The 26125-nt window shown below is 42.1% G+C and overlaps 2 protein-coding genes across 3 annotated transcripts in view; one reads left to right on the top strand and one right to left on the bottom strand.

Annotated features, from left to right (window-relative positions):
- Positions 1-2568: 2568 nt before the first annotated feature.
- Positions 2569-6696, bottom strand: LOC109642222 (m-AAA protease-interacting protein 1, mitochondrial). Its single transcript, XM_020106913.2, has 5 exons — positions 6292-6696; positions 5141-5212; positions 4736-4862; positions 4105-4249; positions 2569-3025 (listed from the first exon to the last, which is right to left on the bottom strand). The coding sequence occupies exons 1-5, from the start codon at positions 6694-6696 to the stop codon at positions 2941-2943; spliced, it is 834 nt and encodes a 277-aa protein (XP_019962472.2). The 3' UTR covers positions 2569-2940.
- The window catches only part of satb1b (SATB homeobox 1b), an 84030-nt gene continuing 64541 nt past the window's right edge, over positions 6637-26125 (top strand). For both annotated transcript variants that reach the window (XM_069537378.1, XM_069537376.1), the window contains exons 1-2: positions 6637-6777; positions 13416-13514. The gene's annotated coding sequence lies outside the window, so the exon portion shown is untranslated. The remainder of the gene's footprint in view (positions 6778-13415; positions 13515-26125) is intronic.

Below are 26125 nucleotides of genomic sequence, written 5' to 3'. Positions count from 1 at the left end.
GGATGTTTTTTAATGGTACAATGCTTCCCCATATTTCAGTCGATATCTCAATAGTTTTCTCTCGCTTGTAGTAAAAACTCTGACCCTCCAAAATGTTTGAGTTTGGAGGCTGAAACCATGGAGGAAAGCAACACTGCGTAAAACTTATTTAAAAAAAAAAAAAAAGAAACATTTTTAATGGCTACCATCAGACTAATGTGTCTTGTCATATGAGGCTTTATCTGAGCTTCCTCTCGACCTATTTTTTGGATTATGGTTTTTTGGAGTGCTGCCTTTCCTTTTCTTTCATGAATCCGCTGGAAGCCACGCAGCAGTTTCTGGCAGAGCACCCATTAAAAAAAGAAGGTTATTTGAAAAGACACACTGCACCTGTTATACATTTTTCAATACGTTAGCTTAAATCTTACACCATCAAGTTGGTTGCATGTGATGATTTGGTGGAGAACTGAGCTGCGCCTCATAACTTTGAGGTGTTTGTTGTCGTGTTCTCATCCTCGAGGACTCGTCGTCTGTCAGTTGTGTTGATCAGGTTTATTCTACAGATACAAATCAACCTTCTGAAGACAACCAGGTTCATATCTTCAGCGTTTTCATGTAACAAATGTGTGTTTTACTGTGTTTATGTCCATAATTAAGTTATCATGAATATTTACAGTGACATTAAAGTGAAACCAAAGCATCTTGACTGCCCCCTGGTGGTTGGTGGCAAACCCCACCTCCTCCATGTTAGCAAATGGGGCATGGACCAAACTAATGAGTCAATGGTACACGTTGCCAATAAGTCTGATTTTAATTAGTCTGTCGTGATGCTTTAAAATTGGTTGACTTCATCATTGACGCTGAGACAGACTTGAGATCGGTCGAGTTTATCGGGAGTACAGGCTCTTTTTTTTACTTTTAAATTATTTTGCCCAATGAAAGATACAGTTCCATGTATAGACAGAGCTCATTTGTTGTGTCAACATTTCAGCTTCTTTTTGTTGAAGGCAACGTGACATCTTTTGTTGTTGCACCTAAGCTCTTGTGTGTGTTAAAGCTTTAATTGATTGCGTTGGACTTAATAACAGCCTGTGAGACTGTTGCTGTTCTCTGTACCTTTATCATTTGTTCTGACAGCGTATTAGGTTTGATTTTTTTTTAAGCATATTTATCTTGTAATTCTATTAATCAACCTTTAAATTAGTCTGACAGAGATGATACAATTAATTTATGCGTTCTTGGAGCTGAGATACATACAGACTAAAGAAGATATGAGGAATTGCTGGTAATTTGTCTCGCTAACCAGATTAATGAAACATGTTGGCACGCAGCCTTTACCGATCCACATGTCAGAACATTACAAAACAGTAAAATAACTAATAAAAAAACATTAGCGTTTGTACATTCACCACTTGTTTTTGTGTTAATTTCCATTAAACTGAGTGATGCACAGGCGTGGCAAATTGTTTAATGTGCTCTCACCATATCCATGAGCATATTGACATGTGCTAAGCTAACCGCACTCACTTAATCTCATTATGACTCCGCAAGATGCTCGACTGGAACCAAAAAACCCCCACGCAAACTTCCACAGACCACACATTACTATGCAGGAACATTAGAATAATCCTCAGCGTGTTTCATTATGCATGAATTAGCGGCCGCTAATGACAGAATCCTCTCTGTTTGTCAGATATCGTGTCAACATTAATAATATTGCAGCGAGCTTTAACAGAATCGGATGACACGCAGCATTCAGACGTGACGTCTGTGACAAGTGACACGTCTCTGGCAGTGACTGTGACACACAGGCTGCGTCTGAGTTAGTGAAACAGGTGGAGGGTTTTTCTGGGAGAATTTGTCATTCTCGCTCGCAGCGATGCTATACAACTACTTCCACTTGGTATAAGACTCGTGTTGTGATTTCTTGACGACCCATTAAAGTACTTGCTTGAACATTCATTCGTAGACAACCGTGCACCAGAACTTACGCCCCCTCCTGCCTGCTATGGAAAATGGATTATCTTGTTTCACTCCGCTTCTTATCACAAGTAGCAGAATACTAATATATCTGGTCCCTTATATGTTTCATGAATCACATGAGGAATACGGTTGTGGAATACAAGCTTTTAAAACATCCTGTCGGCGCTGAGGTCAGAAACAATTTTATCAAACTGTTGCTAACTTGGGGAACGTGTGGACAATATACATTTTCTTTCTCATCCTAATCCATTTACTGTTTATTTCACCATTAATTAGGTTATTTAAATGAAAAATATACTTTAATTTAGGCCATAGCTCCTAAAACTGTCCACACAGGACAACATGTACTATATTGACATTTCCTTCATGAAACAGGTTGTAGCCATTCTAACCATCACAATGTTTATATAGTCCAGTAGTTTATTGGTGCAATGTCAGCGTGGCTTATTGTTGGAATGGTGTTGATGAGGAGAGAGGGGGCAATGTTTGACAGTTGTAATGAGGATGATTACTGTGCGTCACTTGATGAAATACTGGGTCATAAGCCAACTCCCATTTCTGAAGGAAGACTGAGATTTAGCTTGAAAGCTACAGAAAGAGCCTGGGCATATTTTCTTTTTTATTATTTTCTTGGCAACACATTCAGAGACTTTCAGGAAAATGGAGTAAGTCTTCCTCCAATGACCTCATCATTCTGTCCATGTATCTTAGCTAAAGACAAGGATATTTCAGAGGTCTTTCACCTGCGTAAAATCAGTGGAGGAAAGTCTTTAAGAGGCATTGAAGGACTGCAGGATGAAATTCAAGTGGGAGGACTGGTTCATGTATTGAGTTCTGAAGTCTCAACTGCTTCAGTGCTGTGGCTTTGGGTCCAGTTCTTTAGTCTGCTGCTCGCTTTGTCTTTCAGGGATACATAAGTTAAATTTGCTGCTGTGGCGTCCATGACAAGTGGCAAATGTCTCACAGAGTTGAGTTTAATTATTTAGCCAGTGTCCAGTGCCAGTGCCAAACTGTTGTGACCGTCCAGTCAGGAGACGCCCCCCTCGTTAGCTCTCGATGGAATCTAGATGGAAAAGAGGAAGACGTGTTTAAGAGGAGCCGAGATATTTTACTCTCTCTTGAAATTTCAAGAGAATCCTGCTTTATTAGTAAAGGTTTATTTAAAGTGATAAATGCAGACTGACTAACACTGACATTCAAACTAAGTTTTGCTTCTCGTCTCACCTTGAAAGTTAATGAGAGGATTCTGAAAATACCTTCCGTGTTCTGCCAAACTGTCTTTTTTTTTTCCAGCCTCTGGCATAACATTTGAAGTTTAATAGGCTTTCTCAGGCGATTCTAAGACCTGAAACAATAGGCAGGAGAATCTGGCCAACTAGATAGGTGGGCATTAGGTAGAATAGACCCAACAATGTGGTCCAACAACAAACCGGATTACTGACAGGAAACGGAAAGAGGCTTTAACCGTGACGTGCACTGGGAAAGAAATCATTTCCTTTTTTTCCCCCTCACAGCAGCGAATGATGTCAGTGGCTCTTTAAAGTCACACGTGACACAATATCAGGATTTTACATAATAAAAAGACAGTGTGATTTTAGGTTTGCTCACATGCTGTGTGTTTTGCCTTCTACGCAATATTCAACATTTTATTCAGTCATGTTCCAAGTGTTGAACTACATCAACACTGACAGTTGAAGCTTCTGCTGCTCAATTAATGTTCCACTTTCAGTCTTCAAGTGACTACAAACAAAGGATTTTCACTCTCTCTGCTTTTTGTTTCCTTACTTTTCACCCAAACAGATGGCTACTATTAATATTTCTATTTCTTAGTGTATTATTTGCAGTGAGGATAATAATGTTACATGAACACAGACTTGCCATATGTTAAATGGTTTGCAGGAAACTTTGAACTTTTGCAAATATATAATTATTTCTGTAAATAAATAAATTCGGTGTGAATACAGAGTGTGCAGGAATGAAGTTAAAAGACTTTGGTAAAGAACATGGAGCAAATCACTGATGAAACATTTGCGTCAGCACACACTGCATGAAAAAGATCTGAATACGTCAAAGCTGAGATTTGATGGTAATCCATACTTTTGGACACATTCTCTGTGTGACGACAACAAGCTGTTTACTTACTCATAGACAGCAGTTGTTATTTTCTTCTGCGGGCTGCCGTCTTCACTGGAGGCCACTTTGAAGATCTGCGTGGCCTCTGGGTCATCAGGACCCTCGTGTGTTGACAGGAGCCAAAACCTCATGACGATGAAGATAAACTTTCTACCTGTGACGTGAGAGATGAAATCAAGAGTTAGCAGCAAACTTTTTACAGCCACACATTTATAACCGACTGATGGAATTTCTATCTGGAGTCCTCCAAAGCGTTGAGCTGATCTACAGCTAAGGATTATGTCCCTCGCTAAAGGACACTTAACCTGTTGAGAATTTAAGCTGCGACTCTCAGTCAGTTCCACACTTCTCACAGGAGATCGTACCCACTCACCAAAGTTACATATACAAGACTTTCAAGGTGAGGAGTGAGAATAAAAGAGGAAACATTCTTTATATTAAGTCCTTGAATCATCAAGCTCATTTTGAAGGCTGCTATTTAAACAGAAAACAAGTAACATAGTGTTGCTTTAACTTGTGTAGCGCTTTAACTTTGTTTTGCTCAGGTTGTGAATGATGTATACTTCAACTCAAATGTCCTGAAATCCTCTTCTTACTCAAAGAATGTTCAGCGAATGAAGACTGTTTAAACAAAACTCACCATATTGATCAAAGACAACAGACACGTCTTCAGGAAGCAGAAATATAATGTCCTCCATCGTGACAGCGAGCTGCTGTCTCTGAGCATTAGTGAGGGACCTGCAACTCTTCTCGATGTGTTCTACTATCTGCGAGAACAAAAGACACCATCAAACAAGTAAAACTGACGCGGTGGTAGATTAGATTTGATCATTAGAAGCATAAAGAATTCATCACTGTCGGACTGACCGACATTACAACTGGATTATTTTTACAACAAAGTGTTATTTCTGGAACACAGGAGTCCGCAGCACGAGTGGTCCATTACTGTCCTGCGTAATATTAGTGACTTACAGGAAGAAGAGGTAAGAGTGAAATATTACTGTCTCTGTTGGACACAAATCCAGTTACGTGCATGATCTGTTACCTCATTGGACACTATCCCCCTCAATTGATGGTATCTGCCACTGGACATCACATTGGACACATGGACCAAAGCCTGGGAGGGACGAGGGACAAGATGGGAGTTTATTTACATGCTTCATGGTCAGTGATGTGACGGGTCTCAGTCATTACAAACACATTTGTGGGCTGCGCTGCTTGTGTCGATTGTCATGTCTTGTTTTCATATGAGGGTGGGAGCCTTTGTCTTTGTCTCTGTCTCACTATGACATCTATTCCATCCTATCTTCCCAGAATGTGTTTCCATTTTTCTCCACGCACCTTAAGGACTTGGACTTTTCAGCTAGAATTTAAAAAATGCACATTGCAACATATTTAATTGCAAAACCTGTGGACGAACTCTGTTTCGGAGGCTCATGTGATACGACGGAACAGCTACCAAATACCAAGAATTGTTTGGTTTGATCAACCTTATTCACTCTAAAGATACATTTAATAAAGAGTTTACACATGCTCATTTACATTAATTCTGTATTATATGCGCATTATGCAATTGTCTGCCACCAGGGGTCTTTGAATCTCAATCTAAATAACAAGAAAAGATGGAGTTAGTAGTTTTTAAACGTCCCTTTATATCAGCTTCTCTTAGTTAGAAGATTCCTTCAATCGCAAGTTTATTGTTCCGCAGAGGTCGTCTCCCCAAAATAAAATCTGGTAGAAAAAGTATTGAATAAATCAATAGATTTAAATCTAACTTCTGGTTAAAATGACCAAGGTCAAAAAAAAGATTATTGTTAAAATATGGCGCCATTCTGGGAGACAACCACGAGGTTTGCGCATGCGCTGAGGGATGTGACGTCACAAACAGGTGCCCAAACATGTCGCCAGCTTCCTGGATGAAAAAAAGTTTCTTTTCTGTGGGTTTTTGAAAATTCACTGGGAAACTTTTGGATGACGTGAGTAACCAACTGTGCGAAGTTTAAACGCGGAAAGTTTCACGTTAAACTTTTTAAAAGTGAAGTTCAAACTTCTGGCAACAAACTCCTCAGTTCGTCTGATGTTGCCGCTTTTTACAGCAACGTTACACGAAGTGAGAGAATAAAGTTGGACTCGGACAGAGGGATGCTGCGGCTCAGCGTGTTTGACGAAGCTCTGCTAATGTCCGTCAGTGTTCACCTGTTTCACTCCTCTGTCAAACTCCGCGGAGTTTAGGTCCAACTCGAAGTACAGATACACCAGGTACATCACGACTTTACACCGGATCCATGTCAACGTGTCCGGGATGCCGACCACGGAGATAGCGGGCTTGCCGCCGGAGCTCCCCGCCGGCCCGTCGGCTCCGGGCTGGGAGCTGAAGAGCCTGAGTTTCTGACCGACAAACACGGCCCTGCGCCCGCAGAGCACCCGGCCCGCAGCCCCGGTGAAGGGACGCGCAGGACGCGCGGTCGTACCCGCCCACTGCCGCTGCAGGACCGGCTGCTGGCGGTCACTCGGGCCCGTCCTCCAGGCGCAGAGCCCGGGCCTGCACGCCGCGAGGCCGCCGATCTCCAGGGATGCAGCGAGGCCGACGATCCGCTGCATCACAGCGGGGAGGAGGCGACGCTACATGGGACGTTTGACCCGAGCACCGGGCTCGAAGCTGCCTCCATCCTCACAGCGGAGGTATTATGCAACTCACCCCATGCTTTACCCACAATGCTCTGCACTCGACGTACACACACATGACTGATGCCTTCCAGTGCTCCTGGAAAAACACACGCGACCCACACTTAGTTTTCACTATCAGGTCCAATTATATTCTTATTTTTTTACATTTTTAAATATATCTTTCATATGCCTTGACTAATAGATTGATGCATAATACAGAATAATACAAGAAGTTGGTGGGAAATACATGATGGGATGTAGGTGAAGAATAGTATTAATGATCTAATTTAAAAAATATACATTTGGCGTTTGTGAATGGAGATTATATATGTACAACCAGATGTATGTACAGGCTCTATTAGCTCTGACAGGAACAATATACAGCATATGATTCACAACAGCCTCAGAATCTTAAACATTATTTACAACATTGATTTTACAGGTAACGTCGATGTTTAAAAAATAAATCAGTCACAAACTGGCTTTAGGTTTCTCCTGTGCTCATCTACGGACATTTCAAATGTTTCATCGCAGCACTTACTACATATGTATTAATATTAAATCACCATATTTGTTGTGATTAAGCTGAGAAAGAGTTGAATGTGTCTGCGTGTGTGTGTTTGCCGGAGCAGCACCTAAAGGCAGCAGAGCGGCTTTACTGATAGTTTCCAGTAGAGGGAGATAAATATCCATTTATAGTGTTTGTGTCACAGACTCAGCTTCAGACTAGTTGTGAAAGGTAATTGTTGGGTCAGTGGTTTAGGTTAAGGTTATGGTTAATGAATGCAAGTCTATGTAACGACCTCAAAATGTACCAATAACAAACTGTGTGTGTGTCTGTGTGTGTCAGGGGCGTTTTAACAGGGCAGGGAATACAGGCAATTGTCTGGGGCCCCCGAGCTGAGACGAACGACAGTCATGTAGGACCCCCCCAAATGGTTGGTCCCCTGGAATAGCCCTTCTGTGTGTGTGTGTGTGTTTATTAAGTATGGGGAAAAAAAACTAACTGTAAGTGTCTGGACGAGGAAAGTATGATTAAAACAATAAAAGAGAACATCTAAATCACACACACACACACTTCAGTTGTTCCTAGGGGCCACCGGTTTCCGCCCAGGCTTTGTTTTCTACGCAGGTGCCTAAAATGATTGCGCGAAAATGTAAAATTTGATCAACAGACCAAAACATCATTAAGTCCCCGCTGTTCCCAGTGATTACAGGTCAGCGCCCCCTCCCCCCTCCCGTCCTCCCTCCACTGCGAGCACGCGCTCTCACAAGCACGCGGCAGACACCTGCATGCGGCCCCGCCCACCTGAAGTTCTCCCAACTAATTTTATTTATCAATAATTAGCTGCACAGCACTTGGTTATTTGCGATTGCACTCAGACACGGAAACCTTTCCGGGATGTATCATAGTAATTATGTGTGTCAGCTGAGGATGCGTTTTACATCTGCGAGTGGAATGGAGCAGAATATTAAGCGAGTCCACGCTGGGTGGGATTAATTGTTGGAGAATCTGCACACAAACACACAAGTGAAAAAGAGTTAGAGTCCAGGCTGCTGTTTATTACACCACAATCAAGATGTTTAACCAGGTTCACAGAGAGGAGGAGGAGGAGGAGGGAGAAGGGACAAATCATAGAAGTGAGGGAAGATAGGAAGGAAGACAGGAACAAAGAAGGATGGAGGAATAAATGAAACTAACTAACTAAAGAAAACCAAAAGAGGGAAAAAACTCAAATTAAGTCCAGTGGAACCAGTGCATCTGTGCAGGAATACTTAGTGTTAGTTTGTGGTAATTTGATTAAACCAAACTTAATTTAAAAATGCACATTTTTAGCATAATATTGAAATAAAAAGTTTTGCAGAGTTTGACAGTTTCTCTCTACAAAACAGGGCCACACACCAGTCAGCAACTAATAGTAGAAACTTTTTTTTCTTGTTGTTTTCTTGCATGTGAACAATTAACATTTATAAAACCTGTAAACTTTGAACAAGCCTTTCAGAGAGTTAGAAATGATACCTCATGAACTAGACGCCGTAAGTGTCAGTAGTATTGAAACTGCTTCACCTGCCACTTTAAAACCAGCCTGGCAGGTTGATCACATCAGTCGGACTGTAGCTGCCACTAAGAACACACAGATCGTGTCCCCTGTTTTGAGCTTTCAACAACCGGAGTAAACTCTCAACGTACAGAAAAAAATGAAAAGTGGTGCACTATTTTAGTCTGATTCTAAATTTCCTTGCGACTAAATGCGACAGTCTTTAGGCAGATAATTAATTTAAATGAAAACAAAGTGAAGAAGCTGAGTTTTATTTTTTTTTTGCGTAATATTACAGTTTATTCTGCGAATATTCCTTTATCTAGGGAGATAACATTTACAGAAATTAGTTAAATGAATAAATAATTTATGTGAAAATAAATGTATAATTAAATTTATTGTTATTCCTCCATTTTCTGATTTTTTTCTGAATTTATTATCAGGGGGTTTTGTGTTTTTTTTTTTTTCAACAATTTTGTATTTTAAATAAAATAAGTTTTATCTGCTGCACCAACAGTAAGACAGTGGCTCAGAGTGTCAAAGGCCCAGAGTCGTGTGCATGCGTGTGCGTGTGCGTGTGCATGTGTGTTACAGACTGAGCTCTTTCCTCTGATGAGCCACTGAAAGGCACTGTTGTCCGCAGCTGAGCTCCTCGGTGTAACAGCCACTGACGGGGATGAAGATGTTGGATAAAACCTCCTGAGTGTGCGAGGCAGGTCACGAGTGGAGCAGAGGTTAAATATGGTTAATCTGCAATGATCACACATCATGAATTACACACAGGGATCCGCAGTGTGACATTTAATGTTGTCTGGATAAAACCACTCATTTAAAACCGCTCTGTGAGGCAGAATTTGGATGTCGGACGTTGTAGATTTTAGTTATTTCAGGTGAAGCTTCTCAGTGATTCCCCTCAGGACTCGCTAAATAAATATGAGACACAAGAGAGCACAGATTTCAGACTAAAGCTAAAACAACTCCCTCTACTTATTGTACAGTGCAGTTCATTTACTTCATTTACTCAAAAAAAAATTACACAACTCAACATAAAGGTTCAGTGGTGTGTACGCAACATATTCCCCACAATGCATTACTAGATGTGAAAGTAACAGTAATGTAAAACTACACCCGCCACTGATGATGATTTATTTGCCTCTGACGTCTCAGTTTATCAGAGTGTGTGTTACGCTGCGTGAATGAGGGAGTGAATTTCTGGTTATTCTTTTAATACAGAATTAGTTTTTTTATCCTTTAAATTATTGAAAAAATCTCGTTGAACTCGTCGTCATATTTAACCTGTGTAAGTATTTCTTTGCTTTAAAGGTCAGAAGTCACAATAGGTTTGGAAACGTGGCACGATTCAAAACTTAATTGTCCATTAATGAAGGCGTTAATGGACATGTAGCTCTCTTCAGTAAAAAGATTATTATATTACCTGGAAAAAAATACAAATACTGTGTAGTAACAGGAGTAAAATTTTAAATAAAGTACATAATATGTCTTGATAAAATACATAAAATAAATATATAATATAAAACCAATTAATACATTTGATGTCTTTATCGACAACTTGTTTGTTCTGATTCCAGCTTGAAAATGTTCTGCAGCGACGATGAACTGAAAAAGAGCCGATTCGAACTTTTTGGTTTTGGCGTTCCGTCGTTATCCGGTTAACAGAATAACTTGGTCAACTTTTTCCTCTGGAAGCTGTGGCATGTTAAATCTGAAAATATGTTGTTTTTGTAAATTTGAATTTAATCTGGGCTACTGGTGTTGGATTTTGTGTGTGCTGGCAGGGCGCCACACACAATTTCAGGCACAGGTGTTGACCAGGAAAAAAAAAAAAAAAAGAGGGAGAGGAAAGGGAAAGACAGAAAGTGATTTGAATTATCATTGTAGAATGAATTTGGCATCTCTGCAATGGTGAGAGCTTTAAATAGAGCCACAAAGTTTTATGTAAAACGGATGCACGGATATTTCCAAAATTTGTGTCTTTTTTTTTTAATTAAAGCTTTGACTAACTCTCAATTTCAAAATGCAAAACGCTTGTTGATCAAGAGCAGAGATATCTTTGACTTTAGCGCGAGCTAATGAGAGAAATTAGCAGAAATGCTCTAAGTAATAGTCGCTGATTTTTCCACTCACAAATTATTTTTCAACTTGTTTTTGTATCTGTGCATAAATTAAAAAATCTGCTGAAATTTATTATTCATTGGAGATGTGATTAATATGCAAAATTATGCAAATTAAGATGCAATTAGGCTCCAATTCTCTAGTGGAATTTTCCATTATAATTTAATACAAAGTAACAGAGTAATTGGTGTCACGTGTAATTACGGTTACTCAAGTGCACTTTCAGGCATGCAAATGATTCACTATATATGTTGGTTATCCTATGCAAATATACCATGTGGTGTTTTAACAAGCTGAGGAAAACACAATAGCTCCGTGGTTACCCAGTGGGGTTGGAACTAGGTAAAGACACCAGGGAGTTTTTTTTTAAGATGAGAAGAGTTGGAAAACTTTCAGCGCTCAGATTATCACCAGTTAAGACTTTGGAATTTTTGATGAATTGCGGGGAATGCACAGACTTTCATCCATCACCAATCGATTTAATGAGAGAAAAGTGTCTTGGATGTGACTTGGGAATCACGATGGAGGGAGAGGAGGTGGTTTCCTCCATCGTGGAACTGTTGCTTCGCTCCACACAGGAAGTGTCAGACCCCCCCCCACCACCTCCACCTCCACCTCCACCTCCACCCCTCCTCGCTTCAGTCGCAGGCTTTTCTGTGTCTTCATTACAGCGTCGCCCCGTTTGATCAATGACACTGCAAATGTCACAAGCAATCACAAAACATTATGCGTGCGGGACAATTACGCCGCCGCTCAGTGTGACAAACTTTGCAGTCGGCGGCCGCGCGGAGAGAAGGGAAACGATTATGTAATTGATATCTATTTAGATAGACTGAAAGTCCTGCGAACGCTCGGAGGGAAAAATGTCTCGCAGAGCGATTCCTTCTTGGGAGGCAAATTGATTTTAAATTGTTACATGGCTGGTTACATGTCCTGACATCTTGCTTTGCTCACACTCGCTCACACACACACACACACACACTGGCATTAAAACCATACACACTGGTACACTAACTTGTACACACACACTCACACAGACACACACCCTCTGCTATCTGTCTTGTTCATGATCAATGCTCTGAACAAAGACATCCTCTCTCCCTCCTTGTGTCCCCCCCACCCTCACCCATCCCCTCTCTCTCCTATCCTCTCTCCCTCTCCCTCTCTCTCTCTCTCTCTCTCTCTCTCTCTCTCCGCCTCCGTGCGCCTGCCTGCTTGCACAACTCTCTCAAAGAACATAATCCCTCAACAAAATGGAAACACAAAGGAAACTTGAGCTCAATCCTATAAACGCGCGGACACAGCAGACAATGCCTCCTCCCACCCGTTTCCCCCTATCCCCGTCCCCCTGCATCCCCAACAGCCATAAATGCCCCGTGGCACAGATCAGGCTTTATCAACCCGCCCTCCCTTCCTCCTCCTCCTCCTCCTACATCCATCCATCCTTCCCTCCCCGATTAGCACCCTTCATCACCACCTCTACCCCACCCGATGCTGCCGCCAGCTTCTCCCATACCTCCACATGGACCCCTCTCCTGTATCCGGAGGGTGGAAGGCCGTTTAAAGGTTTAGCTCCTGTTTGTTGGACAAATGTATTCAGTCCGTCGGCCTCGTCTTCCTCGGGAGATTTTCAGAGGTGACGTGCAGATAAATGTTCGGTGGAAAGCTCCAGTAAAAGCTGACCTGCAAGTTGATCCCGCAATTTTCTTCACTTTTCGAGATTTTCTCTTTTGCACTTTGAGTGGATTTATTAGTGCACCGTGCACTTTTCAATCAAACCACCGTGTTCATCATTTTGACATCTTTGTTTCTGCTTGAAAATTAGATTATTATTACACCTCACAAGCCCTCCACATTTACTACATCTATTATTTCTATTCTGATGCTCCTACTGGCAGGACATCATAGTTTGTGGGTACATAGGTACTCTAACAGCTTAATAAACAAATGTTTATAAAAGGTTGTGGAACCAAAAAATCAACGGACTGGGAATGTCTTAAAGGTCCAGTGTGTAAGATTTAGGTGAGAGGGAACTATTGGCAGAAATTTAATGTAGAATAATTCTCATGATGTTTTCACTAGTTCGTTTCATCTAAATTGTATGAATTGTAGTTTTTTTTCACCCCAGAAAAGGCCCTTTATATTTTATTTTATTTAAATACTTTATATTTACATCGAGGGGAAAATTCTACACACTGAACCTTTAATGTGCAGTCATTTTGCTGCTCTGTGATAGCGCCCCCTGACCTTCCAAGCAGCGTAATGTAAATGGTGCCAAATCATTCAAAGAAAAAAGTCTGCTTCATCAGACCTTGTGAACATCTGAGAGTTCTGCCATGCAGCTGTTGCGTGCCCTTAATATGAAATCATAAAGATGCACGCATGCAGGAAAGACGTGAAGACGTCTTTGTGGCTTTTACAATGTAGGTCAGTGTCAGTTTCCACCTTTGACTTAACTGTTATGCATCCGTTTGTTATTAGAGCTCAGCCGAACCATCCGAGGCCCCGTGTTCTCTACCCGAGAGCGATTCCTGCACGAAGCCCCGGCAGCGCCAGAGAAGGAGCCCCCTGGAGGTGTAGGTGAGTGAGGTTTGATCTGCTCTAATCAGGTTGTTGGTGGGAGGAGGTGATGGTGTTTCGGAGAGGAGGGGTAGTTTGGCACCAGTCGCTGGGACTCTCTGTGACTGTGTGGTCTTTGGAGAACCACTTACCGCCCCCTCGCTTTCCTCCAGTTCCAGACTCTGGAAGGTGAGGCGGCCTCCCTCTCCCTCTTTAACCCGCCTCAACCCGCTGATTACATCAATCCTACGCAGGGCGAGGCGCGGTAGCAAAGGCAAAGTAGGCCACCTTCACTCGCTGTCACAGGAAGAGGAAGTGCCCTGGTGTACGTTCACTTGTGCATCGCGCCTCGCTGGCGCTGCCGCTACAACCCGTTGCACAGCTTGAGACGAGACAGCGAGCAAGTTGGATCACAGAGCAGCGAGGCTCACGTGTTGCATTTCCTGCTGCTGCGACTGTGTTGAGTGACCGTCTGAGGCCTGCAGAACGAAAGGAACACAGAGACGACGGCTCCTGTCTGTCTGAAATGACTCCCTGCTCTTTGAGAGTATCGGTATGATTCTATCGGTAAAACTGTCATTTACACTCCGTCTTTTTAACATCTCACATCTTTCTGAAGCGCCACATGAGAAAAAAAAACAAACATTAAAATCTTTGATTGAGAAATGAAAAAGGTCACGTGAGCTGCGGCACAAACGTTGCTCAATAATTAACCAAATCAATTTGGAAATTCAGCCACCAAAGTGATGGAGAGAAAAAGAGTTTGGGATTATTATATATATATTTCCCCTACATTTAATATGCCAATGAGAAAATCCCACAAACATCAGAGATCTGGGATGGCGAGTCCTTCTCTATAAATTCTATAAATGTCTGGTCTCTTTTCATGGATTACTGTCATTTGCCATCCGCTATTGTGAGCGCCTGCCAGACTGGCTTGCCATTTCTGGGCCTGTGTTTCCAACCTTGATATATTTGCCAAATGAATATTTGAAGCTGTAATTAAATTTATCCCACCTCTACACCTTCTGTAAGACGGCCACCTTGCGCATTTCTCACATGCCATATTTCAGCTATTTTTTGTGTGAGGGAAAAAAAAAAAAAAAAGCCCACCACAGCTTGCTGCCATTTTTTTTAATGAATCGGAATGGGGATATTTTTACTGGAATAAATATGATTTCAGGACATTCATAATGGTCCTGCTCACATATTCAGACATAAATACACGCCGTGTGGCGAGAAGAGACCTCAGAGCTGTCACCGGCTTCGTAAACAAACTTCATAAAATGTCAGTATGTGTGATGGATAAAAAAATAAAATGGGGGATAAAATTACATTAGAATTTAATGCATTAAGCAGGAATTTGCCGCTCGTGATGGAGGTGACAAAATCCAGACAGCTCAGAGGAAACACTTAGCAACAGAACCTTCTTATTGACAGGTCAGTCTAAAAGCTGTGCTTATTTGTCGAGTGAGTGAGCCGGAGGAGGAGTTGAATGTTTTATGACCGCGTTCAAGAGGACGCTCAAACTCTGAGACCCTGGACTTTGACTCATGCAAGAAACAAAACGTTTGATTAATTCATGATCAGCGACGGCAAAGCTGCAGCGCGGTTTCTGTTGGTTTCTTGTGGAACCGATTTTCAGCTCATAAAAATATTTATGAACAAACAAAATTAAGAACATCCGGAGAGCTTATTTACAAAATGTTACGTTATATGTTCTGATAGAAAAGAATCACTTTGGACCGTTTGTCTATTCTTGAACAGTGGATTCAGATGTATTCCCTCTAAAAGTACTTGAGCTTGTCAGTGCTCCAGCCTCCACACACTCGCAGTGATCATGTCCATCCTCGTTCCCTTCGTCTGAGGATCTCTTGACTGATGCGTCCCACTATCGCCCTCCGCTTGAATCCTGTTAGTTACACATAAAGGAGCCCCCTCCTGATAATTAAAACCTCCAAGCCTCCCAATGATTACCACTAGTTCCTCTGCACTTTTGAGTTGCACTTTCAGTGACATAATTCATTAGTGTTTGTCCAAAGAAATGATTAAGTCTTTAAAGTGCTCCTCCATGCAGAATAGCTATTAAAGCAGCCATATGCACATATGCTTGGAGCGTTAAACGGTTTGTTGAAGTCAGTCGGGGTACAAGAGATGATAAACATAAATTATGACTAATACACTGCACCAGTGGCTTCTTCAAAAAAAAAAAAAAAGATCACTGACACAGGGAAACCACTTTGGATTCACCGCTGCAGTGCCGCGGCCCCCCTCATCTGTGTGTGCTGAAGCAAGGATGTAGGAAGCACAACACAAATGGCTCGGGCATCACCTTGAATATTCAGATGGGTAAGCTAATCGTTTATGCCTGGATACACCATTGTGATTACCTTGCTCCTTTGGCATCACTCCTGCGCTCTCTCAAGGCGATGCAGAGTGCCTTTTGTTTTCATTTGCTTCCATTAAAAAGTTTAGACCACACTGTCGAGACTTCGCAGCTGAAGTTCACTAAATAAATTCATACCAGTAATTGTTATTTCCTTTTGCTGTAACAATCTGTGATTTCTGCGCGACGTGCGAACGACTCTCCGGTTTTTTTTGCGACAAACACCCTCGACGAGGGGGAGAGTGTCTCGAATGACAAAGGAGAGAGATGATTTCACCACCTAAGTGCTGGTGCAAATGAGCAACATTCCAGTGACTTCTACACCAGAACTGTCACCAAAGCCATTTTCAGACACGACCTGCAGGTAAAATCCGGAGAATTTGCCTTTCACACGTGCACAACGCAGCAGGAGGTTTTCTGCACAGATGTGTTCACAACAGCAACAAATCCTGCACGTTATTCAGGCGAGAGGTGGAGCAGCCGGCTGCAGCAGACAGAGACGGAAAGTGACGTATTAACTCCGCTGCGGAGATCACGTGATTTTCGCACAGACACTCGGTGTCACTACAAACTGTTCTGACATCTTCATCGGTGTCTTCACTGCTTTTTCATCTTAGCAGCATCATCGACCGCCTCACTCGCTTGTGTTGAATCCAGCAGGCGATCCCTTGCTGTGTCATCACATTTACTTCCCCCTGGATTTCTATGGACTCGAGGAGGCCAGGCAGATAAAGTCAGCATGAAACTAGTTTCTCCCTCAGACATTTGAGTTCTCACACGCACCTCCTCAGAGGATCGATCTCTGTCTTTTTATTTCACACTAAAAACAAATTTAAACATCTTCATCTTGTGAATTTGGCCTTTTAAAAAAAGCTCCTCATTTTGTAGGGTTACAAAAATGCATTCAACTTATATAACATTCCGTTAGCACCAGTTAGGCTCTATATATTAATCAGTGCTGGAACTGAAAATAACGACTTAAAACAACCAGATTTTTATATGGATCTGCACCAGGTTGCACACACTTCTCTGAGAAGTCAATACAAATGTTGAAATAAATATTGCAATGTTAAAGAAAATGGGAAAAAAAAAAAATCTTAATCTGCCCCCTTGATTCAGATCCGCTCTAGAATGTTCCTGAGTTTTTCCTCAGGTCCTGTCCGATCCCTTCACACAATTTCATCGGAATTTGTTGAGTAGTTTTTGCTTAATCTTGCTGACAAGCAAATATTCCATGAATCCAGCCTCTCAAATCTAAAAAGTTTCTGCTTTTCTTCGTCATATATGACAAACTGAATATTTTTTGGTTTTGGATTGTTGGTCGGACAAATCAAGGAATCTGAAAACATCAGCTAAGTCTCCGTAATTAATTTAGACGGTGATATAACTGAAAACAACCTCTAGTATTTGTCCACCACTTGCAGCTTGTTCCGTAAACTGCAGCCTGACGTGGTTCTCATTATTATTAATGTTGACCCGGCGCTCACACTCGCACGGTGAAATGCTCCAGTTCAGTGTGAACATCGGCCCAGATGCATTACCATACACTCTGCATTCATCACTTTGTTTCCCCCTTTGTGTTTCTCCTTTTTTAAGGCAACGGCAGGAATTATTAGCGGCTTAACACCGAGAGGCCCCTAAGTAGCTCTTGGGGTGTAAGCCTCTCTCCCAAGTCAAGGCCAACAGCACTCTGAGCCCCCATCCCCATTTAGTGATAATGTACATGTCAGCAGGGACATGCAATGATCCCTCACTTCTCCATGCTGAATGATCATTTTCTTTCTTACACTCTGTCTTTCATTCACGTAAATCCACTCCCCTAAAAAAAAACAAAAAAAAAAACTCCCCGAAATATTAACACGCTGTCGAACAATAGTCCTCAGAAAGCATGAATCAGCAGATGATTCCCAATTCCATGCACACAACAGGGGATTGTATTGAGGCTACGTGTGTGTGTGTTTGTGTGTGTGTGTGTGTGTTAGGGTGGGTGGAGGGGAGCCTCTGTTAACACCGACACTCCCATCCAACAAAATTCCAAACCCCCGGCATCGGTGCAGAGCTTATGATCTGTGGGAAAGCCGAGGCGAGTTGCGCAGCGGCAGAGCACCTCGCCCGAGTCTCCAGACGGCCTGATTTGGGAACGCCGTGAAATCCATGGCACCTCTCCTGGCTTCCTGGCTGAACGGCTGCCATATCTTGTGATGGACTGAGGCAGGAGAGAGCGAAGCAGCCAGGGATGAATACGGCTTAATCTTTACCCAGGCCACATGTGTGTGCATGATAACATGGTTGCTTTCTTCCTGTGCAGGGTTATTCTTCGCCAGCTGCCAGGTTAGCTGCCTCGCACAGCCGTGTTTCGCTGCGATATTTTCCCGCTGTAAAAAGAACTATTGCACCTAAGGTGGGGGCTAATGCATGTTTTTGGAATTGGCGGTAATTCCTGACACATTTCGAGAGACAGATAGGGTGTCTTATAGCAAATGACAATATATGTAAAGACACCTAGCCCCCACCCCCCCCACCACCCTCCCTTTCTTTCAGTTACTAATATTTTATTTGTGAGGAGCCTCCTTACGACAGAGGCTATTTTTATAAATAAATGGCGATGTTGTGATCATAAGCTGCGAGACATGCAGCTGAAATACGTCAATGCTATTTTTGCGGCTAACATCACACCGGGTTCATATACGGAATAAATATAGATCTAAATGTGGCTGCTCTAAACGGTTGTTAATTTCTCGGATTTTGACTTTGCAGGCAACAAAACACATTAAGCAGCTTTATGTCTCATTCTTTAGTATTTCAAATGCTTTGATTTATGTGTGTGTGTATGCAGGTGCTCTTCACTCCATGCACTTTCCCATCATCCACATTGGCTTGAATGCAATCACTCCAGCAGCTTGGTGTAAATTTCCCTCCTTTCTTTCCCTCTCGCGTAAACTTTCTCTCCCCCCCCCCCCCCTCCCCTCCTCTCGTCTGCCCGGCGACACAAAGCCCATCTATTATGATTGCATTACCATAAATGATTTTATAACATCTGCTTGTCAATAATTATCATACAAATTCTCGTGCCCTCTGACCCGTGCTCCGAATGAACCCCAGGTGTAAGGCACTGTCGGGCTAATGAGTAGCTCCACGCTAGCACATTGTCCCCACGTCAGTGCACACAGCCACTCAGCCACATCAATTAGAGCCGGGCACACGCCTTAATATTAGCCGGAAATTGATGAATTATGCGCTAATTGAAAACATTGCATTCAAGAAGGCGAAGGCTGCGAGAAAAAGGTTTGGATACTTGATCTAATATCAAGAACGATGCACAAAGGCCGTTTATTATTTGTAATTAATATTCAAAACCAACTTTTGATTTATTTTTTGTCCTCTGATTTTTCAGTGACAACAAACATTCGGAACATTTTCGTGCTTCATAGGGAGAATTAATGTGACTGTGCTGAAGTTGAAGCAGTGTTTGTGAGGCATGATTGTGTGATTCATTATAGATACTGGTAAGTTACCCAAAGTATAAATGCTTCATTGGATATATTTCCTTAAAATTATCTAGAGTAATTATTTAAAGTTAGATTTGATGAAAAACAAGGAGGAATAAAAAGGTGACAAATACAATTTAAAATGAAACAAGCAGAAAAACATTACTAGTCCAAGTAACTCTGTAACTGTGTGTTTTTATACAAGTCGTCATTTACTATGTATAAATACTATTAGTAACTTTGTTATGCCAATATAGCAAAAACATAACAGCAGGACATTGTGTGCACAAAACACAAATATTTCTATTACAACAGCAGGAGTTACTATGCTGCTCCTCAAACTCCTGCACATTTGTGGAGTAAATGCAACTGAGTGAGATCTCACAGCATCAACTAAATTCCCTTTTAACTTAATGACAGCTAACTAACAATGGAAAAAAAAAAGAAAAAGAAAACAGAGCTAAAAGAAATACACAGAAGAGTCACTAATGCCACATGCTCGCATTACAAACCATTATTCAAGCGCTGAAAGACACTGAAGAGCATCAATCTATTACACTAGTCTGTTTCTCCCTGAGCAGCAGTGTGGTTGTTCTGTTGCAGACACAACTGCAATGTCAGATGCAGTCCTAATTGAAAAGTTAATTAACTTTTTGAAGTCATCAGCTGTCATTCTTGCAAATCAGACTCCAGTCCGTCCCCCTGAGACCAACTTTATATCAGTCTTAATGGCTGGGGACCCTCAGCTTGGCTACATGGGAACATTTGGTCATTGAAAGCACCATTTATAGCGTATTGTTTAATTAAAGTCGAATTAAGAGAACTCTATGCAGAATTTAATTTCTGCTATGAATTATAGTCAAAAACAGAGTGCAACTCAGATAATCAAACTTTTCATTATCCTCTCCTCCCTCCTGAGGTATCTCCGCTGCTTCGCCCCGCGTCTTTGTTGACGACTCCCAAAATATAAATGAGAGGAAGCTACCCACAATGCATTGCCTATCTACAAGTTTTCTCTCACACATCAACTTCCTCCTGTCGAATATTTCAGTCATTTATCAAACAAAAGCTTCAGCTTGCGGTCACATCTGCAGCAGATAACAGTCTGAACGTGTTTCAGTCAGTCATTCTGGAAATTCCACAGACATTATGAGGATCGTCATGAAAACCTGTAACACTGCTAAATTAAAACATGTTGTGGACGTAAATCACGGTTTTTACTATGTTTTTAAAAAACTAAGTAAAGCGAGGGAAAAAACATGGAAGCTCTAAGTTGGAACTTGAGGAACTTTGTATGAAGCGAAATAATACATATTAGGAAATAAAAATCCTAAACGTATATAAACATTTTTGGAAAGTAAATATTTTTGAAATGTAAAGATATGATTGGAAAGTGAAGACATTATTACAAATTGATTTAATTTCATAAAAGGCAAATGTGAAGACGTCTTGGAGCTGGAAGTTTGGGCACTTTTGAAATGAGTTAGTCGGGTGAAGAAATAATTAGAAATTAAGGACATTTTCGAAAAAGTACAGACGTTCTTGTAAAGGGAGGACAGTTTTTTGAAAGTTACGTCAGTTTGCTTTTATTTGAATCAGGGTTTTTCTGAAAATATCTGAGTCATCAGCGTTTGAAGCTAAATATACTGTTCCATCCTCTTGTCGACTGTTTCAGGTTGAATTCAGCGTCGTTAAAATTTGGGGGGGGGGGGGCGTGATTTAAAGTCCAGCCTTGGAACCGCTGTGTTGTTTTAAAGGTTCTGTGCAGACGGATCCTCCCGTTTTGTTTCTGGGGGTCAGCGCAGGTTTAATTGATTCTCCTTCTCCCACCATCTCTTATTAGGGCCACAGCGCCTCTCCATGGGAACTGCTAATTGGCCCTCCCCTGTGGCCACTTGCAGAAGCAGGCAGACGTGGCCCCGTAGACACTTCTCTAGGTCCTCAGGGACGACCGCAGATAAAAGATTCACGTCGACTATGCAGCTCTGCGGCTCTGCTTCTGTAGGGACGACAGTCTGATGTCTCCTTCCTTCACCATCTGGACATTATATTTACTGACGAACCAATCAAGACCAGAGAGACTCTACGTGACTTTAACACACCTCAGTGTGTTCAGACGTGTGTGTTCTGATACTTCTGTCTTTCCAAGGACCAGACTTAGATCGAGACGAGTGAGTTTAGGAAACAGAGGACATTTTTAAAGGTTAAATTATTTTTGATGGTCGATTTGCTTTTGGTGGGGTTTGTCGGGTTTCCTTTTTATCAATGAAGACATACAAGGATGAGTGTGCATGTATACGAGACACACCAATTATAATCTCCAGGGGGCTGCTGGGTAAGAGAAGCAGGAGGCAAGACATGACGTATAAATTCATTGTTTACAGCACATCCACACCGGCATCGGCCTTATCACCAAAAGCTCTTATATATATCTTATATCTCAATTATCTTGGCACGTCACTTGAACGAGAGCCTGTATTCTCACATGGGCTCACTCCGACATCCTCTGGAGTGTTTTACGAAGAGGCTGGGTGGAAAAACTTCAGAGAACGTCTGGAGCGACTGACTCTGGCATTTGTGTTTTTCAAATATAGCTCCTCTGGATTATTTCACTTGAAATATCTGGAGTTCAGTGCATGTCTGAAAGCAGCTTTAGGTTTAGAATAAGTTACCGTGGTTAAAGTCACGGGCTTGGAATGTATCACTGCAGTGAGTGTCCTTACAGAGATAGAAATCTGTGTGTGTGTGTCTGTGTGTGTACACCACACGTGGCAGATGTAGGTGCCCTAAATTCAGGTGTGAGCCACTGTCTTTTGTGTTCTTTGTGTCTCTGTCATGTATGAAAGGACATCAGCGTATGTGTGTTTGTGTAACTGACCTCAGACATGAAGATGAACAGATAAGCAGCACGTTTCTCGCTTCCCTTCGACCACAAAGACATAATCTTCCCTCCATATCAAACTCATGTGTACTCAGTGCTTCCTGTCTGTGTATGATATATAAAACCAGAGCTTTTCCTCGAATGTGACATTTAAATTCTTTTTGGTAAACGTAAGTCAAGGAAATGCAAGTAGTTTTTCTGCCTTGGGTCCAACGGAATTACTCACTTTGTTAAATAAAAACCTTCTCAACAATACACCGAGAAAGGAAAACGGTTTCATGTGCACAAGCTGAGATATTCTCACGGTGCTGAAAGACAGAAATACATAATTTTTACAGTTACTTGAATAATATCAAAACATTCACACCTCTGTGACTCAACTAGTCCCCGCAGCTAAACCTTTGTCTTTCAGTCTCTTTGATGTGGCATGGGTTTTTAATGAAATGCCCCAACTTTACGTGAAGCACATGTCACCACTTTTTCGGTTTTGTTTTTTGTAGACCATGAAACGGAGCTCAACCGACAATAAAGGTTTTCCATCGTCTGTTCTTACATCTGCAAAACAGCTTAGATAAAAGGAAAAATACTTCTTATTGTCAAATATCTATAGTGATCGCTGTAAAAATATGCAAAATGCATCTTTTCTGCATAATTTCTTTTTTTTTTTTTTCGAAAAATATTGAGCTTGGAAACAACCCTTTGCAAAAAAAAAAAAAAAAAAAAATCATATCAAAACTAACCAGTCATAATGCCTGTAAAACCACAGCGAAGTTACAACTATGCAGGAGGAGCGGAATTGAAAAATGAATCAAGCGTGAAGTTTCTCAGCTTGAGTACAGAGAAATCACAGTGGATTCCAGAGCGAGCCCCGGAGTCAGGATTAGCGTTTGAAGGCTAAATGGTGTTATCGGTTCTGATTAAGGAGCATGTACGTGGTACTCACTCCACCTCTGAGACAGCCATGGATGTCAATAGGGCTAATTGGCTCATTAGACCAGGTATTTAACTGCTGCTATAATCATTCTGTGTCATCACTTAAGCCTTGGTGCAGCATGAGGGGCTGTGGCGATTGAATACCCCCGTAACCTCTGGAAAAAAATCTGAGCTACGAGACGGAGAAGCTCACCTGACAGGAGGAGAGGAGCGAGACTCATGATATCTTTCGCAGTGTGGCTTCAGGTCCAGGGTTAAATTTATGACCTCCTTCAAAGAGGTTATGTTTTCAGCTGTGTTTGTTTGGTAGTTAGCCGGATTATGCAAAAACTTTCTGGGTGGATTACAACGACCGTTGGTGGAAGGAGCGAGTATTTTTTTTTGTTAATTTCAAGGGGACTGTATGTGTAAGCACAGTTTGTGAAAATAAATATGCACTGATTCAACAAACCCGCAGTCAAACTCAAAACCAAACTTTGACTCAACAAGTGAAAGTAAGACGTCCAATACACGACAAAGTTGAATGAAAAACAAAATTGCAGCTCTACCAAGTAAAAAATCTGAAAAGTTGAGACCAAACACATCTTCCCACATTGTTTGTTTTCCCATTTGCACAGTTCCACACATTCGTTGGAAGCTCGAGCCATCGCTGCCGTGGTCTCTGCTTAAAGGAGGAGGGGGGGAGGGGGGGGTTGCTGGTGTCCTGCGGGCCTGTGGAAGCTGGCATGGTGCTGACCACGCCGCCGTTTCCTCTGAAAGGAATGTCTGGTGTGGCATCAGTCACTGCTGGCATTCTGAAGATGGTCTGCCAGTCTCTCATCATTGTGTCACTGCTACACACACACACACACAGATGCACACCCAAGCACAGAAACATAAACGTGTCACACTCAGCTCTCATCCTGTGCATGGCAGTGATAGGCAGAGGACGGAGAGCGAACATCCTTATCGACGCCAATCCAGATGAACCTACAGACACGCTTCCCCAACACCCCAGACCCACTCGCTGCACAGTTGGCCACCATTAACCGTCTTTTAGCTATGGCAGTCCTAAGGCTAAGGGGAGGGTGGGGGGGCACCGGTGCCAAGGTGCATCCCTGATTTGCTACATCTCCCAGGGCTACGAGGCCTCTAGGCTTACTGGCCCATGGAGACATAAGCCCCGGCCTCCCTGGAGGCCCTGGGCCAACCCAGACGCCTGGCATGGGCCGAACCGCCCAATGGGAGCGGTCCAAGAGCCGTGGATGGCTATGATATGTTTCCACCGAGGGCATTTTCAATCATGTGGAATTTTGATGGATGAAAGGAATGTGTTTCACTGGGGGTGGACTGAGTGAGAGCGAGTCAGGCTGCGGCTCTCTGCACGTCTCGGAGCAGAAATGAGAGAGTATCCGTCATGAGCGTGATGGTGAATTTAGTATTTAGACAAAATGCAGCTCAACTAAAAAGGTCATAAGACAAAAATACAATACACATATTATGTACACATTATATACACACATTACCTCATATGTATTTGTAGCTGCACAGAAACACTTCTGCAATGAAAAGCTATTACACGGCACTTATATACATCAGCTTTGTAACAACTTCCTTTTGCTTTTTCAAAATATATTTGATAATAGTAACAATAATATATAAGAAACACGGATTCTGCTGAACCCTGAATTATATCACATAACATACTTTAAGTTATTTCTTAATACAGTATCTATGCAAGACAACTGTAGTTTACATCAGGTGAAGATTGTTCATTAATTGTTTGAGTCTGCGAAAGGACACAAACGTATGAAACTGTACATGTTGCATCTGCACAGACACCGGTACAAGTCGTGTGACTGAACGATCGGTCGAACTATTTAAAAGCAAAACTCACCTTTCTTTTTCTTTACTCCTGATTCCAAATTTACTGAATAGAAAAACTAAATATTGGGGATGATTTAAAAAAACAAAACACATTTTAGGATCATTTTAAAAATAAGATAACCTCCTGTTTCTGTGTCACAGCTCTCTTACACTTCTAATTTATCTAATTCGATAATTAATGTGTTTCATGTGACCCTCGCTGTGCAGGTCAGCAGCACTGAGTGCAACCTGTGTGCTCGTTCAGTGTAAATAAAATTCCTATAGAGCTACAACAAGATGTGATAGCAATTGTGTTTGATGCTTTGGTGCTGAATGCTCCTGCTCAAGTGTTATGAACCGTAAACATTATCGGTAATCTGGGTTTTACGATTCATAAAGACTGTCACTATGTCAAAGACATTGATTAAAGATGGCACACCCCCGCAATCAAAGGGTTAAAGGCACACTGATGAAGGATTACAGTAATTTTTAATCTAGACGTGTTGTTTTTTTAATTCGCGCTGACTGCTCTGCCTTGATGGTTTTGATTAATACGGCCAGGAAGTGTTTCTGAGCAAGACATATACTGCGATTCATCTGCAAAATAATCCAATCATTACCAACTAATGACAGGGGGGGTGAAAAATGATGCAAGCCTGCCGTGGCTCCCCAACATGCATCAGGCCCCACCGACGCAGAGGATTGGAGGCCCCACCTGTCACAGCGATGCAGTAATTGCATTGTGGGCTCTCTCCCCGCTCTTCCCCATCCACCGTCGTTCAGCTGTGCAGACAATGCTCGTCTTAATGAAGCCGTCTGACGAGGTGGCAATTACAGACTTCTGTCACTGTCACCAGGGGCAACCAGGGAAGAGGTGGAAGAGAGGAGGAGGATATCTCACCCCTGAGGGGCTCCTCCGCACCCGCTGTGTTACGCTGGATGGCAGGGTGGCTAAGCTGCTGTCAAAGACGACTCGAGAGTGCGAGCTGGATTAGAGCTTTACAGTATGAGTGATTGTTGGAAATGAAGTGATGCATCGCGGCGTATGGAGATGTCTCCGGATTGATGGATGATCCGGGGACACTTGCGCGGTTAAAAA

Source organism: Paralichthys olivaceus, chromosome 13, assembly GCF_024713975.1.
Source record: "Paralichthys olivaceus isolate ysfri-2021 chromosome 13, ASM2471397v2, whole genome shotgun sequence".
In the NCBI taxonomy this organism is placed as follows: domain Eukaryota; kingdom Metazoa; phylum Chordata; class Actinopteri; order Pleuronectiformes; family Paralichthyidae; genus Paralichthys; species Paralichthys olivaceus.
The sequence above is the reverse complement of the archived record's forward strand: the minus strand, read 5'-3'. Positions and strand labels throughout refer to the sequence as shown.

Excerpts from the sequence above, each read along its gene's own strand:
- LOC109642222 (XM_020106913.2), bottom strand. The coding sequence starts at position 6,696 with ATGCAGCGGATCGTCGGCCTCGCTGCATCCCTGGAGATCGGCGGCCTC. Across the intron at positions 5,213-6,291 it reads TTGACAGAGGAGTGAAACAG|GCTTTGGTCCATGTGTCCAA; the intron begins GTGAACACTGAC and ends CGTCCCTCCCAG. Across the intron at positions 3,026-4,104 it reads ATAACAACTGCTGTCTATGA|ATTCCATCGAGAGCTAACGA; the intron begins GTAAGTAAACAG and ends TTTTCCATCTAG.